General features: G+C 49.5%; 2 protein-coding genes across 2 annotated transcripts; one reads left to right on the top strand and one right to left on the bottom strand.

Annotated features, from left to right (window-relative positions):
- Positions 1 to 2,265: 2,265 nt before the first annotated feature.
- On the bottom strand, positions 2,266 to 8,295 carry LOC128773742 (spidroin-1-like). Its single transcript, XM_053891225.1, has 4 exons — positions 8,256 to 8,295; positions 6,859 to 7,932; positions 6,101 to 6,153; positions 2,266 to 2,745 (listed from the first exon to the last, which is right to left on the bottom strand). Exons 1-4 carry the CDS (start codon positions 8,293 to 8,295, stop codon positions 2,740 to 2,742), a joined length of 1,173 nt encoding a protein of 390 aa, XP_053747200.1. The 3' UTR covers positions 2,266 to 2,739.
- On the top strand, positions 7,634 to 8,469 carry LOC128773743 (protein Shroom2-like). The gene is made up of 2 exons (XM_053891226.1): positions 7,634 to 7,798; positions 8,225 to 8,469. Exons 1-2 carry the CDS (start codon positions 7,634 to 7,636, stop codon positions 8,435 to 8,437), a joined length of 378 nt encoding a protein of 125 aa, XP_053747201.1. The 3' UTR covers positions 8,438 to 8,469.
- Positions 8,470 to 14,836: the final 6,367 nt, after the last annotated feature.

The following is a 14,836-nucleotide window of genomic DNA, read 5'->3' as shown; positions in this document are numbered from 1 at the left end:
GTTTCTTCCACATTGCTTAGGGAAGGTTTTGTTTCTTCCACATTGCTTAGGGAAGGTTTTGTTTCTTCCACATTGCTTAGGGTGCTCAAGAACACCCCAGTGATTTCCACTTGGATATCTGTAGTTGACTATTGCTCTCCAAAGATAACAGGTTCGAATCTCTAAAACATTTGTTACCTTATTTGGAAAAAGGGTCTTTACACACCAGATTAGATTAAGGATTCTGAGATGCAGACAGCAACCTCCATTCTCCAGGTGGGCCCTAAAGGCAATCATGGTGACCTTCTAAGAGAGCGACAGAGGGAGACAGGACGTAGGCAGAGGAGGAGGCTGGGCGATCACAAAGGCAAAAGTTGGCCTGATCCAGTCATTCAGCCCAGAATGCCAGCAGCCACCAGACACTTGAAGGGACCAGGGAACAGATTCTCTCCTAGAGCCTCCAGAGGGGGTGTGGGCCTGCTGACACCTAGATTTCAGATTTCTGGCTTCCAGGAAGGAAAAAAACATGGTCTTAAGCAGTTTATGGTAACTTATTACAATAGCCTTAGAAAACATACACGGCATTCCAAAGGCATTTCAAATTTCAACCTGCCCAAAGGAAACTCCTTACGGCCTACCCTCACCTGTTCTCCAGCCACCAGACTCGGTTACTTCAGCCAGAAGCCCAGAGCTGTTTATACTTCCTCATTCACCCTACCCTGTACGCACACCCTTGGGATGGGGAGTGGAGTTTCAGGACACATTCAAAAGGAGCAAGACTGGGAAGCTTCTGTACTCGTCCACAGCGTTTCAGCATTCAGTGCTAACGTGTTTAGCTTCCCTGTAAAGAACATTCCTCTGCTCACGGGAGCAAAGGAATACAACTCTTTATCTAGGAGTTGTTGTATTAATTCCTTTTGTTTTTCTTCTCTACTTTGGTTTCTCTCCTGCTAGAACTTCTGCAATTCAGAGTCATTTTGCGCATAATGGTGCACAAATTTCTTTTTTCTATTGTATTTTCTTCATTGGCCAGAATTAATGCTTCCTATTTTCTGCATCCTTTCCATTCCTTAGCGACCTCTCCCCAGTACTGGGCAAGTTAAAAGTGCTCAAGAAGTTCTTGTTGGCTACTTTATAAAAAAAAAAAAAGTGAAAAACAGCCAATGGCTTTCTACAACTGCATTTAAAAAAGAATTTTTTTTTTAATTTTTTTTTTTAACGCTTTTATTTATTTTTGAGAAGAGAAAGACAGAGCACGAACAGGGGAGGGGCAGAGAGAGAGGGAGACACAGAATCCGAGGCAGGCTCCAGGCTCCGAGCTGTCAGCACAGAGCCCGATGCGGGGCTCGAACTCACGGACCGCGAGATCATGACCTGAGCCGAAGTTGGACGTTAAACCGACTGAGCCACCCAGGCGCCTTTTTTAAAAAAAGAATTTTTTTAAGGGGCGCCTGGGTGGCTCAGTCGGTTTGGTTAAGCGTCTGACTTCAGCTCAGGTCACGCTCTCACGGTTTGTGAGTTCGAGCCCCGCATCGGGCTCTGTGCTGACGGCTCAGAGCCTGGAGCCTGCTTCGGATTCCGTCTCTCTCTTTCTCTCTGCCCCTCCCCTGCTCCCACTCTGTCTCTCCCTCAAAAATGAATACACTTAAAAAAAAATTAAATTTTTTTTAATGTTTAATTTTCAGAAAGAGAGACAGAGAGAGAGACAGAGTGGGAGCAGGGGAGGGGCAGAGAGAGAGGGAGACACAGAATCTGACGCAGGCTCCAGGCTCTGAGCTGTCAGCACAGAGCCTGATGCGGGACTCCAACCCACGAGCAGGGACATCACGACCTGAGCCAAAGTTGGACATTCACCAGACGGGAGCCACCCAGGCACCCCTAAAACTGCATTTTGAAAATGAACACTTTTAGGGGCACCTCGGTGGCTCAGCTGGGTCAGTGACCCACTCTTGATTTCAACTCAGGACACGATTGGGGACTTCGAGCCAGGCATGGAGCTCCACACTGTGACAGTGCAGAGCCTGCTTGGGATTCTTTCTCTCCGTCTCTCTTTGCCCTTCCCCTGTGCTTCCTCTTAAATAAACTTAAAAAATAAAAAAAAATTAAAAAAACCACTTTAAAAATAGTAGCTCTTTTTGAATACTCCCAATTTGAAAAGCATTGCTTTATATATATAATAAAAATCTTGGTTTGCAAGCATAATTCGTTCCAGAAACATGCTTGTAGTCTAAAGCACTTGTATATCAAAGCGAGTTTTCCCATAAGCAATAATGGAAACTCAGATGATTCGTTCTACAGCCCAAAAATATTCATACAAAAATGATTACAATACTGTAATATAATACAAAATAATAAAGAAAATACAAAATATAAAGAAAAACAAACAAATTACTTTTGAAAACCTTCATGGCCATGTGAAGGAGACAAGAGAGAGGAGGGTTACTGGAAGACTTTCACCATTAGTAACAGACATTGGCTACAGTACAATACTAATAAACTCTTGTCATGTACTGTATTTAATGTAACTGGCAATAAGGCAGCAGAGGAAAGGGTCTCTATCTGCAGACAGCCTGACCTACAATGAAGTAAAGGATTCCTAAGCTCATTTTTGTATGGAAAAGCAAAGGACTTAGGTGCTTGAAGTGACAAAAAATACACCAATGCCAGTTTTGGGCACCTTCCAACGTTCTGAAAAATCACTGATTTCTGCCAAACACCGTGGCCTGAGACTGAGCATCTGAGCATGGGAGACAATCACCTTCAATCCTGCAGACAGAAAGAGACAGAGAGAGAGAGAGAGAGAGAACCATTCAGTTGTGATTGTGTGATATTTGGAGTCATGTACTACTCGTATTGTAAGACATTGCTTATCAAGTTAAAACTTATTAGAAACAGTTGCTCGTCTTGTGGAACACTTGTAGAACAAGTTATTTACAATGCAAGGTTTTACTGTACATATTTCTTAAAGATTAGCTATTAATTAAATCTCTAACATTTGGTTCAATTTGCCTTTTATTCATTAATTCATTCACTGATAAAAGTGTGTGTGTGTGTGTGTGTGTGTGTGTGTGTGTGTGTGTGTATTTAACCACCAGCCAGAAATGTGACCATTTACACATAACATTTGAAAGGACATATCTCAAGGGTGCCTGGGTGGCTCAGTGGATTAAGTGTCTGACTTGGGCTCAGGTCATGATCTCACAGTTCATGGGTTTGAGCCCCGCGTCGGGCTCTGTGCTGATAGCTTGGAGCCTGGAGCCTGCTTCCGATTCTGTGTCTCCCTGTCTCTCTGCCCCTCCCCCAGTAGCGCTCCGTCTCTGTCTCTCAAAAATGAATAAACAAAATTAAAGAACACGTCTCCAAGGTAACAGGATTGGAACTCAAGCAAACATAAATTAGTACCCAGTTTTATTAGGCAAAGTTTGCACATAGGATGCTTCAGCCTTTTTCTTATTTGGAGATCAAGGGAACCTCAAAAGGTGGCTCAGTGTCTAAAGGTCTTACAGAGAAGAGCCAGCTCCCTAGCTCAGTGCAAACTGCCGTCCAATACCCAGCCCAGCACTGGTCCCTGTGCATAGAAGAGCCTAAGTGTGTGAGTCCCCCTTGGGACGGGGCTCAGCAACCTCAAGCAGAGTTATTAAGCCCCTCTGGGGCTCAGTTTCTTCCTCTGTAAATTGGGGTGATGCATGCTCCAAGAAACTTTGGACTTGAGTCCATCTATGTAATGTGCTTGGTACAAAGCAGGTTCCCTGTGGATCGTGGCTACTATGTCTTAGTTGCTGTGGCTGCTTGCTTCCTCAACCAAAGGTGCTGGGTGCTGAAAGCCAACTCCCAATGTGGATTACATGAATGGGATAATGACGCCATGCACAGGTAGAGACCCCCCCACAGAAGAGGAAATCTCTCCCCTAGAGATCTGTAGATGCTCCAACTAACAAGACCCAGGGTAAAATCCTTCTGAGGTGAGAGGGGGAGAAGTGGGGGTGCAGTTATGCAGATGCAGCATTCAGCTTTTGTCTCTGGGCCAAGATCTACAACTAAGTTAAATTCCAAAGTTTGTAATAATAGCTGGTAGAAATCGAGAAGATGACAAATGGTGGTGAGGGGCAAAGTCACTGCGTCACTCTTTTCCTGTGGCTGCTCTCTTACCTGGACTGACTCTCCAGCATCTGAATTCATAGGGACCCTAACTCAGGTACACAGTGGGTTAAGTAGAAAATGGCGAATACTGCCCTCTAAAAATTGCCACAGGTGTTCTGCAAAGCTTGACGGTACTAACCTACTACTTTGAAAGGTCAAGTTTTGGTACTCTATCCTCCACTACATTTTATAATTACAAATCCTCGTGTCTTTTTAGAACAAAAAAACCCTCACATAATTTGAACTCTATTTCATAAAAAGGATTAGCTATTGATGAAATCTCTGAAAGTTGGCTCAACTGGTCTTCTATTCATTGATTGAGTCCTTCACTGTCAATAAAGTCAAAGAACTTTTATTTGTCACTAATCTCCACACCCAACACGGGGCTGGAACTCACAATCCCGAGATTTAAGAGTCACATGCTGTATGGACTGAGCCGGCCAGACACCAAAAGAACGACCTTAAGTTTCACCTGTCTCTTCTCTATTAAAGGAAGCCTCAGATTTGAAAAAGTGGCATATACCCAAGGCTACTGAATGCTTAGATGTTGATGGGTCACAGGGTCATGTCTACAGGTCCAGAAGAACATAGGCTCATAAAGCCTATTTGTCCCTAGCTTTCTAACAGAAAAGCTAGATGCTAACAAATATATTCTGTCCTTCGAAAATCTGGCTGAGTTATGAGTTCTTAGAAAAGAAAACCATTATCACTGTAAGTCCACACTGGTTCAGTGTCATACTAAACTCTTCCAAAAAGGGTGCGAGGCTAATAAATTGGGGCAATGCCTTTCAGTCACAAGATACTGATGGTTTCCAAGATACATTATACTGTCTTATAACGATACAACGGACATGATACAGAAGTCTAGGTGTGATGGCAGATTTGCCCACCTATATAAACCCAAGACCGTCAATGAAAGGATTTATGAGGGTCTGGGAAGAGGGCATCTATCTCAAAGCAGGCCACACAGACTTGATCCAGTCCCTTCTGCTGTATTTATTAATGTCTATAGATAGAGCAGTCTTAGAAATATTCAAATAATGCTAAGCTGGGAGGAATGCCTAACATGAAGATTAAGAAAAAACTCAGTAAAATTAAATTTACTAAGGATAAATGTCGACCACTACCTAAGTTTGAGAATGAACAGTATAACCCGTTCAAGCGGTGGATAGGTCATCTGATTACATGATCAACATAAAACGTTAAAGATGACTTTGGCTGTGACTTACGGGACAATGAAATCTTGGTCTCTGCTTAGTGAATCTAGTGGCCTGAATTTCAGCCCTAGTTTACTGAGATTTAAGTTAATATATCACAGGGCAGGGCGGTGCGTTTTGAGACTAGGGAACTTCCAAAAACTCTACGTGCGTTTATATGGCCCTTTGTCTTTTGGTGTCCCGATCCATCCACTTTTTAAATCAAACGTCTTAGCTGAAGATAATTACAGATTCACATTTAGTTGTAAAAAACAGTACAGGGACATCGTTTGCAACCTGCACGTCAGAACATTAACATTGATACAATCTGCCAAGCTTGGTTAGATTTCCTCAGCGTTGGTGCACTCCTGTGTCTATTCAGTTGTGTGCAATGTAATCATTTTGGGCAGGTTTGCATGACCACTGCAGTCAAGGTACACTTGAGACGGATTCTAACAGGCACACGCTCCTTACATCTCCCTTCACAAAGAAAATCTCCCCATTCCTCTAACTGGAGACATTCTGGACGTTACTTATGGGGCAGTAATCAGTGCCCAGAGCCAGAAGTGCGGAGTGAAGTTTGCGCTCTTACTTCAGTGGCCTGGATGATACCCCAAACCATCAGTCACAGAATGGAAATCCCTCACTTGACCACTGAAGAAACTGAGACCACAGGTGAGGTTCCTGGTCTCTGCTCCACAGTGACAGAGACCCCTCACTCTTTCTGTCCAGTGGTCTCCGAGCTTGTCCTTGAGGTCTATTCCATCCCCATCTGCTGCAAGTACCTGGATAGAGCCGCTTTGAAGAGACAAGCGAGCACCAGCGTCCGGTGACGTAACTACAAATAAAATAAAAAGATTTTGTTTTTTTTGCAAAGCATGCAAACATGTACTAATACAGGTATTTCTTCATACCGGACTTTTACGTAAATTGAAAAGGGGTAGAGGCAGGAGGCACACCCTTTCAGTAATTTCAGACCACCTCTCCTTTGTAGGCAATGCAGAAGTGGGACATTAAGACCTCATGGCACTGCCCTACGAGAGGACAGGGTCCGAATGCAAAGACTTCCCGGACCGTACCTACAAGGGCCGGGAAGAGCCAAGAACATTCCTTATGTGGGCTGGGCGCTGCAGCAGGGACCTTGTGGGAGGGTAGGCAGCTCCACACGGGAAGAGTCCAGACGCCCTTCTCTTCTGCCCGGACTTTAAAAGGCCCCTCCTAAGGCCAGCGTTTGGCCCAGGCTGCGCGGCGGGGGGAGGCTCTCGGGGAGGACTCCCGGGACCCGCGGGCCCCAAGTCCGCGCCCGGGGACAAAGCACGTGCGTGCGGGAGCAGGCTGGTGGCCCGCGGACCGGCGCGGGGCCGCCCGGGGCCGCCCGCCGCGCTTCCGGCCTCACCTGGGCGGCCGCCGGCAGCCCGCGGTCGGCACGAACAAAGGCGGGGGCGGCGGGCCGGCCGCGCGCTCCAAGATGGAGGGCGCCGGGGACTCGGACCGCCGCCCGCCCGCCCCGCCCCGCCCCGCGCGGGCGCTTCCGCCGCCTCACCTGCCGCCGCTCGGCCTCCCGGGCGGAGGGCTGGCGCGCCCGGAGCCTCCAAGGGCCGCCCTGCGCTCGCGCGGGAGGAAGGACCGGAGTTCGCCTCGCGGTCCCCGGCCGCCCCTCGGCCCCACGGAGCGGCGCGAGGTCCGGAGTGCGCGCTCCGCCCCCTCCCACCCTCCGGGCAACTTTGGAGGGGGGCGAGTCGGGGCGCGCTCCCGCAACGGCAGGAGGCACAGGTTCCGTGCGCGCGCCGGCCCTCGCCCCCCTTCCACCCTCTGGGTAACCTGGGGGAGCCCCGAGCGCGCACTCGCATCCCTGGCCGGCGACACCGGCACCGTGTGCGCGCCGGCCCTCGCCCCCTTGGGACCAGTCCAGGGCGCCCCCGCCCCGAGCGCCTCTGGCCCCTCCGTCCCTCAGCGGCCGCACGGGTCCCGGAGCGCGCGCCCCCTCCGGTCCCTCCCACCCTCCGGGCAGCTCCCGGGAGCCCCGCGCGCGCCCCGCCCCCTGCCCGCCGAGCGGCCCGAGCCCTGGAGCGCGCCGGCCCCGCCCCCTGCCCGGCCCGCCCTCCTCCGTGCGCCGCGCCGCCCGCTCCCGGCTCCCTCCCTGGCCCCGGCCGGCACTTTCCTCCCAAGTTGCCGCGCAAGTTCGCTACTGGCCGGCGGCGGCAGGAGCGCACGGACCTTCCCTCGCCCTCGGCCGGCCGGGGCTCCCCCGACTGCATGGGCGCGGGCCGGACGGGCCCTGGGGGCTGAGCGGCCGCGCCGCCTCCGCGCCCCGCGCCATGGAGGGCGCCGAGCCCCGCGCGCGGCCCGAGCGCCTGGCCGAGGCCGACGCGCGGGCGGCCGACGGCGGGCGCTTGGTGGAGGTGCAGCTGAGCGGCGGCGCCCCATGGGGCTTCACCCTGAAGGGCGGCCGCGAGCACGGCGAACCGCTGGTCATCACCAAGGTGAGGCGGCTGCGGGACCCTTACGGTGACAACCCAAAGGTGGCCTCGGGGCGGCGGACTCGCCGGGGGTGGGGGCGCCGGAGGGGCGGGCGGATCGCGCCCCCAGCGCCGGGGCGCGGGTCCGCCTGGGTCACCTGCGGGGACCGGAGCACCGGGACACGCATAGGTGCGTGGTCCCGGCGCCACCCCGGCCGCTCGGCGGCGGCTCCCAGCCCTGCTCACTCTAAGCGCGGCGCAGAGTTTAAATGGCTCCTGTTCCGGGTCCCCTCCCCTCCCCCTTCAAGAAGGGACCTGGCTGGGTCCCCTGTCACTCCCGGCTTCTCCAGCGGCGGCCTGCACCTGTGGGGCTGCCCAGAGGTTGGAGAGGGCCCACTCCACGTGCCAGGGGGTGGACTGAACTGTCCCGATCTGTGTTTGCCACTGTAGGCCCTTGGTTCTGCACCCCTTGAACCTGTACCTCTTATCGCTGGGAAAGCCAGACTAGCAGCTGTCGCCATCCCAGCTTCTCGATTCCCATCAGCCCATCAATATTTACTGACTTTCGGCTTCCAGCCCTGGATCCACGGCGTTCTGGATACCTGCAGAAACGTACCGAAACTTTCAGCGTCCTTTTTAAAAGGGGGACTTGAGCTCCAATAACAAGTTTCTAATATGTCTAATTAGGAATGTGTTTCGCGGTGTGTGTGTGTGGTGGGGGAAGGAGGCTGCTTTAGCGCTGTGAATTCTCTTGTCTCAGAACAGAAATCGAACTTGAAATTTACCAGCTGGACTTGTATTGATCTGTGAAGACACACAAACAGCAAACCCATCATCCTGTTTTCTTCTGGTTAAAAGTGTCAGTGTCTCTGGGCAGGGTTGGATCAGGCCATTCCTAGGGACAAAGTTCCCTTTAAAATGTAAAAATTCTTGGCTATTACCAGAGTTTGAAGGTGAGTTGCTGGGTTGTTTTGTTTTGTTTTGTTTCGTTTTTCTTTATCTGCTTTCCTGCTTCCCTGCAGCAGGAAGGTATAAAGTCACTCCTAACCCACCCCACCGGTAATGAATTTGAGCAGTGGTGTGGCTTTGTTGTGCATGTAGCAAATGAGACCCCAAACTTTTCTGTTGTACATTTTCTCCTGTTTTTAGATTTACAGAACCAGAGAGTCTGAGAGGAGGCTTGTTTAGATGCGCGCTGAATTTATGTTCAACTGGGAAAAGAGGCTATCGTTGCTATAAATTGGACTAATGTGTAACCCATTAACGAATTCAATTCTTTGAAAAGATGGACACACTTTGCCCCGCAAGGGCACTTTCCTGCATAAATGCATATTAAAGAATGTTAAGTTGTGCCTTTTTAATAAAGGTTTTACAGGGCATTTCTGATGGTAAAGGTTAAGAAGATAATTAGGTCTTTTTTTTTTTTAATTTTTTTTTTTTTAAGTTTATTTATTTTTGAGACAGAGAGAGACAGAGCATGAACGGGGGAGGGTCAGAGAGAGAGGGAGACACAGAATCCGAAGCAGGCTCCAGGCTCTGCTTCCAGCCATCAGCCCAGAGCCCGACGCGGGGCTCGAACTCACGGACTGCAAGATCGTGACCTGAGCCAAAGTCGGACGCTTAACCGACTGAGCCACCCAGGCACCCCGATAATTAGGTCTTTAGCATCTCATGTGTTTCTTCAAAAAAAAAAAAAAAAAAGATATACACAATTCAATGTATCTTAGACTTGTCATTATAAGTAGGTGGAATAAATTGTAACACGTTAGTTAAGGTGAAATCTTGCCTTTTAACCATACACAGTATAAGAAAGCTGGAAGTCACTGTACACTGAAATTCCGGGGGCCTGGATGGCTCAGTCGATTAAGCGTCAGACTTAGTTTCGCCTCAGGGGTTCGTGGGTTCAAGCCCTGCATCATCGGGCTCTGTGCTGTGCGGAGCCTGCTTGGGCTTCTCTCGCTCTGTCTCACGCTCCCAAGCCTGCATGCTCTCTTTCTCTCTCAAAATAAATAAATAAACTTAAAAACTCTGAAATTCAGTTGTTTTACCAGAAGCTGGAGAAGGGGATTCTTGAGCACGCCCTCCTTCCTAAAAACCCTGGTGTGTTCTTCCTGGCCTCCTGTTCCCTGTGTCCAAAGGACCCCATTCTAGACCGAAAGAGGTGGGCAGTAAAACTCAGTAAATACGCACCAGGGCCTTTTTGGGGCATGTGAGGCCGTTTGTTCGTGATTTGGCCTGCCCGTTAGCTTTCACGCTACTTGCTAAGGTGTTGTTCCTCTTCGTTTTGAAAGTTTTTGTCACTAGGCCACTAGCACTGTGTGCTCGTCCTTTCCAGATTGCGTTTCCGGATTTTGCAGGGCTAAAAATGTTTGTGATTCTCATCTGAGATGCTCATCCGTCTCCCCCTTAAACTGCTGCTTAGTTTGTGTAGCTGTTCCAGTGTGACTGTAAATTGGTTTCTTTACTTGGGGTGGAGAGGATTCGGGAGAGTTTGGGACTTCTGTACTAAGTTCCCATGTACACTTGGATATACTTGTAGAGGTACGTGCTCACACATGCATATATTATATACATATATATATATTTTTTTATTTTTTTTAAGTTTATTTTTGAGACAGAGAGAGACAGAGCATGAACGGGGGAGAGGCAGAGAGAGAGGGAGACACAGAATCCGAAGCAGGCTCCAGGCTCTGAGCCATCAGCCCAGAGCCCGACGTGGGGCTCAAACTCACAGACCGCGAGATCGTGACCTGAGCTGAAGTCGGACGCTTAACCGACTGAGCCACCCAGGCGACCCCATATATTATATATTTTTAACTACCTGTTGTGTTGCATGGTATTGGCAGTATTTCACATGCCTGTCCTTTCCGTTGGATTAAGTCATCAATTATGCTTGCTTACCCTGCAACAGCTGGTAATGAACTGTTGCATGATTAGAAAAGGATGAAGGAAAGTGTGTCCATTTAGAACCACTTAGAGTGGGAATTGGCTGTTGTGAGAGAGACTGCGGAAGATTGTTCCGCTTATAGAATTTGGATGAATCCAAGTTGTCAATCTTCCTCTCAGTAGCTACTGAAAAGTTTTGGGGGCTCATCATAACAATTGTTATTGGGGGCCCAAATAATAATTGTTCTAATAGGGGTGGGGGTTTTTTTGGATTAAAAAAAACACCTCATAATCAAATATTTTACAGATAAGATCCTAGGGATATCATACGACTCATTTTCTGTGTAACAGAGTCTGACGTGGGGGTAGCTTGATCAGGTGTAAGGTAACACGCTCTTTTTATGATAATGGGGGTCTGATTTGAAAGCCTCATCAGAGTGCATGTCTTAGCCCTGGAAGAAATGCTAAGAACAGGGCTGGTTCAGTCCGTGATCTTCAGATCAAGTTTTGTCAGCCTATTTTACTTTACTTTTTAAATTTTATTTTGAGAGAGAGAGAGAGAGAGAGCAGGGATGAGCAGGGGAGGGGCAGAGAGCGAATCCTGAGCTGTCAGCAGGGCCCATCAGGGCTGTATCTCACGAATCCTGAGATCATGACCTGAGGTGAAACCGAGTCGGATGCTTAACTAACTGATTAGTGACCCAGGCACCCCTGTCAACCTATTTTGTAGATGCAACAGCTAAGGCAAAGGGAAGTTAAACGGTGTGCCCTGAGATAACAAAACTGGCAAGTCCTGAGAAGGCCCCAAGGGCCAGCTCTTGACCCCAAATGTCCCCATTTCCCCTCCGTTCCACCTGTTCTGTCCTGGAAACACTTGCAGCGCTATTATTAAATGACTTCATCCCATCCATTAAATGAGGGTCTTTCCACCGATACTCTGGTCTGTGTCCTTCTCTATGGTGGGGGCTGTTCTGCACTTGGTAGGATGTTCGGAAGCATCCCTGGTCTCCACTCAACGTGATGCCACTGGTACACCCCCCTCAGGTGTGACAGCCAACAAAAGTCTCCAGACACTGTCAGATGTCTGTCCTCTGCGGGCAGAATTGCCCTCGTTAGATTAACAGTGTGGTCGCCTTTGTTTGAAAAAAGATTTTAGCTTTCAAAGCTCATGCTTCGTTCTTTGTGAAGACACTGGCCTTTTGGGTGGTTTTGTGAGGGGCTGTTTTCTTCCCAAGTGCTGGCCCTGATAATAGACTTTATTTACATAGTAAAAGTCAAACAAATACTTGCTTCATCTGCACTTTTGTAGCTGGAGAAAGGAAATGAAGCTGGAACGGGGTGCTGTTTCTGGGCGTTCATTGGGGCTACTGGGTAAAGACAGTCTTTTCTTTGGGTCTAGTTTGAAGTCAAAGGGATACTTAACTTCCCGGGAGTGACATTCTTGGAATTTGAAGTGCATGTGTGAAGTCCCACCAGACCTCCGCTGGAAGGTGGGAGCCACGTTTGTATCCACGCAGGACCTTTCCCCCTGCTTGTAACTTGACTTTTCACGACGGCTAGAAAATTACAGTGCTGCTATTTTTACATGCTCCTGGCCGAGAGGGAGCAGGAACGATGTCTGTGTCCTAAGAAACCACAAAGATTTTGACTTGTTAGTATTTCCGAGGCCACATTTTGATGTAGGTTATCTGGGGACCCGGGTAACGTGGTCCCCTGTTTCTACGCGTTCCTTTCTCCATGGATTCAGCAAATGTAAAACATCAGTGGGGGTAGGGGAGGGGCCTGATTTCTAAAACGTCACTGGGGGGCCTAGAATTTCAAATGGGCGGATGGGGACTCGTCAGGGAGCACTCCACAGGAGCTGGGTGTCAGTAGGCCTCCTGCAGCGGCAGGAATGTTTGCTAAGGGGGGAGGATTGGGGCTCCGGTCCCTCCCTGAAGAAGGCCCTCACCTTAGCCAGAAGCACCAAAGAAGACATGAATTGGGGCCTGCTGTGGTCCCAAGGCTAGCTCGTTTGGGAAGCCGCCGACTTTGAGGTTGGCTTTGGGGGGACACAGCCACCCTAGAGCAGGGTGGGAGGGCTGTGGCTGGGGATCCCCGCAGCCTGACTCACCCTCTCAGGGGGCTTCAGGCCATTAAAACATTTGTCTGGATATGAGACAGAGTCCTTAAATGTCCTTTGTAGTTTGGATAGTGAGGGTAGGATGGAAGGGAATCGGGGCACTTATTTTGGATGGAGGTCACACAGCCAGGTGGCGAAAGTCCTCTGTAAACTGTTAGAGCTCCTGATAGCAGGAGGCTCCCGGCAAAGACCGGCCGTCAGTGGTGGGTGGGTGTGGGAGGTGCCGACCGCCTGATGTCCCGTCCTTAGTGGTTTGAAAAGAGGTGCCATGTTAGGGGACCCGGCTGAGTCACCGTCATTGGTGACGGGAAAGGTTGGATAGTGGCCGCCTTGGTCAGGACGAGTTGTCGACCTCACGTGTCTGTGTTTGCCCCCCACCCCAGCCAAGTTCTTTGTCAGATGTCAGTAAAGGTTTCAGGAAAGAGGGAGCTGATGATGGGAGGGGATCGGGGACTGACAAACGTCAGCTCTTCTGGATTTTGCTCTGGATTTCTGCGTGAAGGCCCGTCGGCATCAGTGTGCGCGGCTGCTTCGTGGCACTGGACGGCAGTAAATGGCCCGTGGCTGGGCTACACCGACTCCGGGGACGCAGGGCCGGGGTGCCGTGCTGGCTGTTCCTCCATCGTGCCACCCCAGCCACTTTCCGAGGCCAGCCACCGTTCTCTGAATTGTTAGGAGGAGTGGGATTCTGGAGACTCGTTTGTATTTAAGCGTCATTGGTGTGGTTACAAGAAAAAAAAAGAGGTGAGTCTTCTTTCGTGAGCTGAAAGCCGCTTTCAGCTGGTAGACCCGCTTGCCAGCTGGCATAACCCGTGTGTCTCTATGACCCTGGCCCGGTCCCCGCCTCACACACTTGACCTGCTCCTCGTCCTTAGTCCTCCCGAGGTGTGTTGGGTGCGGGAGCAGGAAGTCAGGGAGTCCGATGGCCTGTCCCAAGGTCTGCTGGCTGTGAGCTTCAGCCAGTGCAGACTTCTTCCTTAGACGGGAATTGTGCTGACCTCAGGTCTAGAAATCCAGAGGCTTCCGTGCTGTGAAAAGCTGTGCACTTGAGCTGTGCACACCTCCACACCATGTTGGATTTGGGCTTCCCGGTTCAGTTGTAAGTCGTTCTTAACGTGTCCAGACACTGGTCTTTTGAAAAAAAGAAAACTAGTTTGCCCGAGCATGGTAATGAAACACTCCTAAAAGTAGTCGTTTTCACCTTGTCCCCAGGAGCTGGGATTTCTTAACTTCCCTTCCTGTTCCCTGGCCACAGAAGCTGGGCGCCCTGCTTGGGAAGGGCTGGCTTTTCTATTTGGAGAGCGTTTTGGACTTGCGGTCTTGCCAAAGTTGTTTTGTGTCAGCATGCAAATAAACCTGGAGTTGTGCATTTCTTAGGGCCTCTGTGCAGCTTTTCTTCTTGTACACTGGGAACACTGTAAACATTCGACAAGATAATTTCAGGATTGAAAAGCCGAATAGACTTTTTATTCAGGTCTCACTTCTTTCAAACACTGTGGTCAGGAGCGGGGGGGCGGGGGGACCCTTGGAGGAGAAATTCTGCAAGCCGCCACCCTTCCAGGCCAAAAACTTTCATCCACAGGAAGGAATTTTGAAAGAGCTGAGGGTTCTACATTGCTCTCTTTGGTCTTTTTAAAACGTTGCCAGTGTCTAACACTGACATGTTCTGGAAGAATTGTTTTCCCGTTACCTCGTTAGATCAGATATTTGCATTGTCTTGTACATCAAGCGTCTTCTGTTTGCTGGTGTGAATATTAAGGCTTCGCTTTGGGTAATGTATCTTGGTAGAAGGACAATAGGGTATCATCAAAAAAATAATAATAATAATTGGACTAACCTTATTTTAGGTTCAGACAAATAAAGTTCTGAAAAGGCAGGATGTTCTGTATTGTAACAGAGAAGTAACATTTTCTTTACCTGGGTTTTCTATTGTCATTGTGAATTATTATTATTAAATCCCAGGCCCTGCAGATTCTGTGTGCTTTAAAGGCAACATTTTTACTTACTCATGGAAGGAAAGGGATGAAATGTTAGTGTCTCTTTTTGAGTTTTGT

This window comes from Panthera pardus, unplaced genomic scaffold (assembly GCF_024362965.1).
Source record: "Panthera pardus isolate Hobbes unplaced genomic scaffold, ASM2436296v1 HiC_scaffold_260, whole genome shotgun sequence".
NCBI classification, from domain to species: domain Eukaryota; kingdom Metazoa; phylum Chordata; class Mammalia; order Carnivora; family Felidae; genus Panthera; species Panthera pardus.
The sequence above is the reverse complement of the archived record's forward strand: the minus strand, read 5'-3'. Positions and strand labels throughout refer to the sequence as shown.

Excerpts from the sequence above, each read along its gene's own strand:
- LOC128773742 (XM_053891225.1), bottom strand. The coding sequence starts at position 8,295 with ATGGCGACAGCTGCTAGTCTGGCTTTCCCAGCGATAAGAG. Across the intron at positions 7,933-8,255 it reads GGCTTTCCCAGCGATAAGAG|GTGACCCAGGCGGACCCGCG; the intron begins GTACAGGTTCAA and ends CGGTCCCCGCAG. Across the intron at positions 6,154-6,858 it reads GGGAGGCCGAGCGGCGGCAG|TTACGTCACCGGACGCTGGT; the intron begins GTGAGGCGGCGG and ends TTTTATTTGTAG.
- LOC128773743 (XM_053891226.1), top strand. The coding sequence starts at position 7,634 with ATGGAGGGCGCCGAGCCCCGCGCGCGGCCCGAGCGCCTGGCCGAGGCC. Across the intron at positions 7,799-8,224 it reads AACCGCTGGTCATCACCAAG|GCCCTTGGTTCTGCACCCCT; the intron begins GTGAGGCGGCTG and ends TTGCCACTGTAG.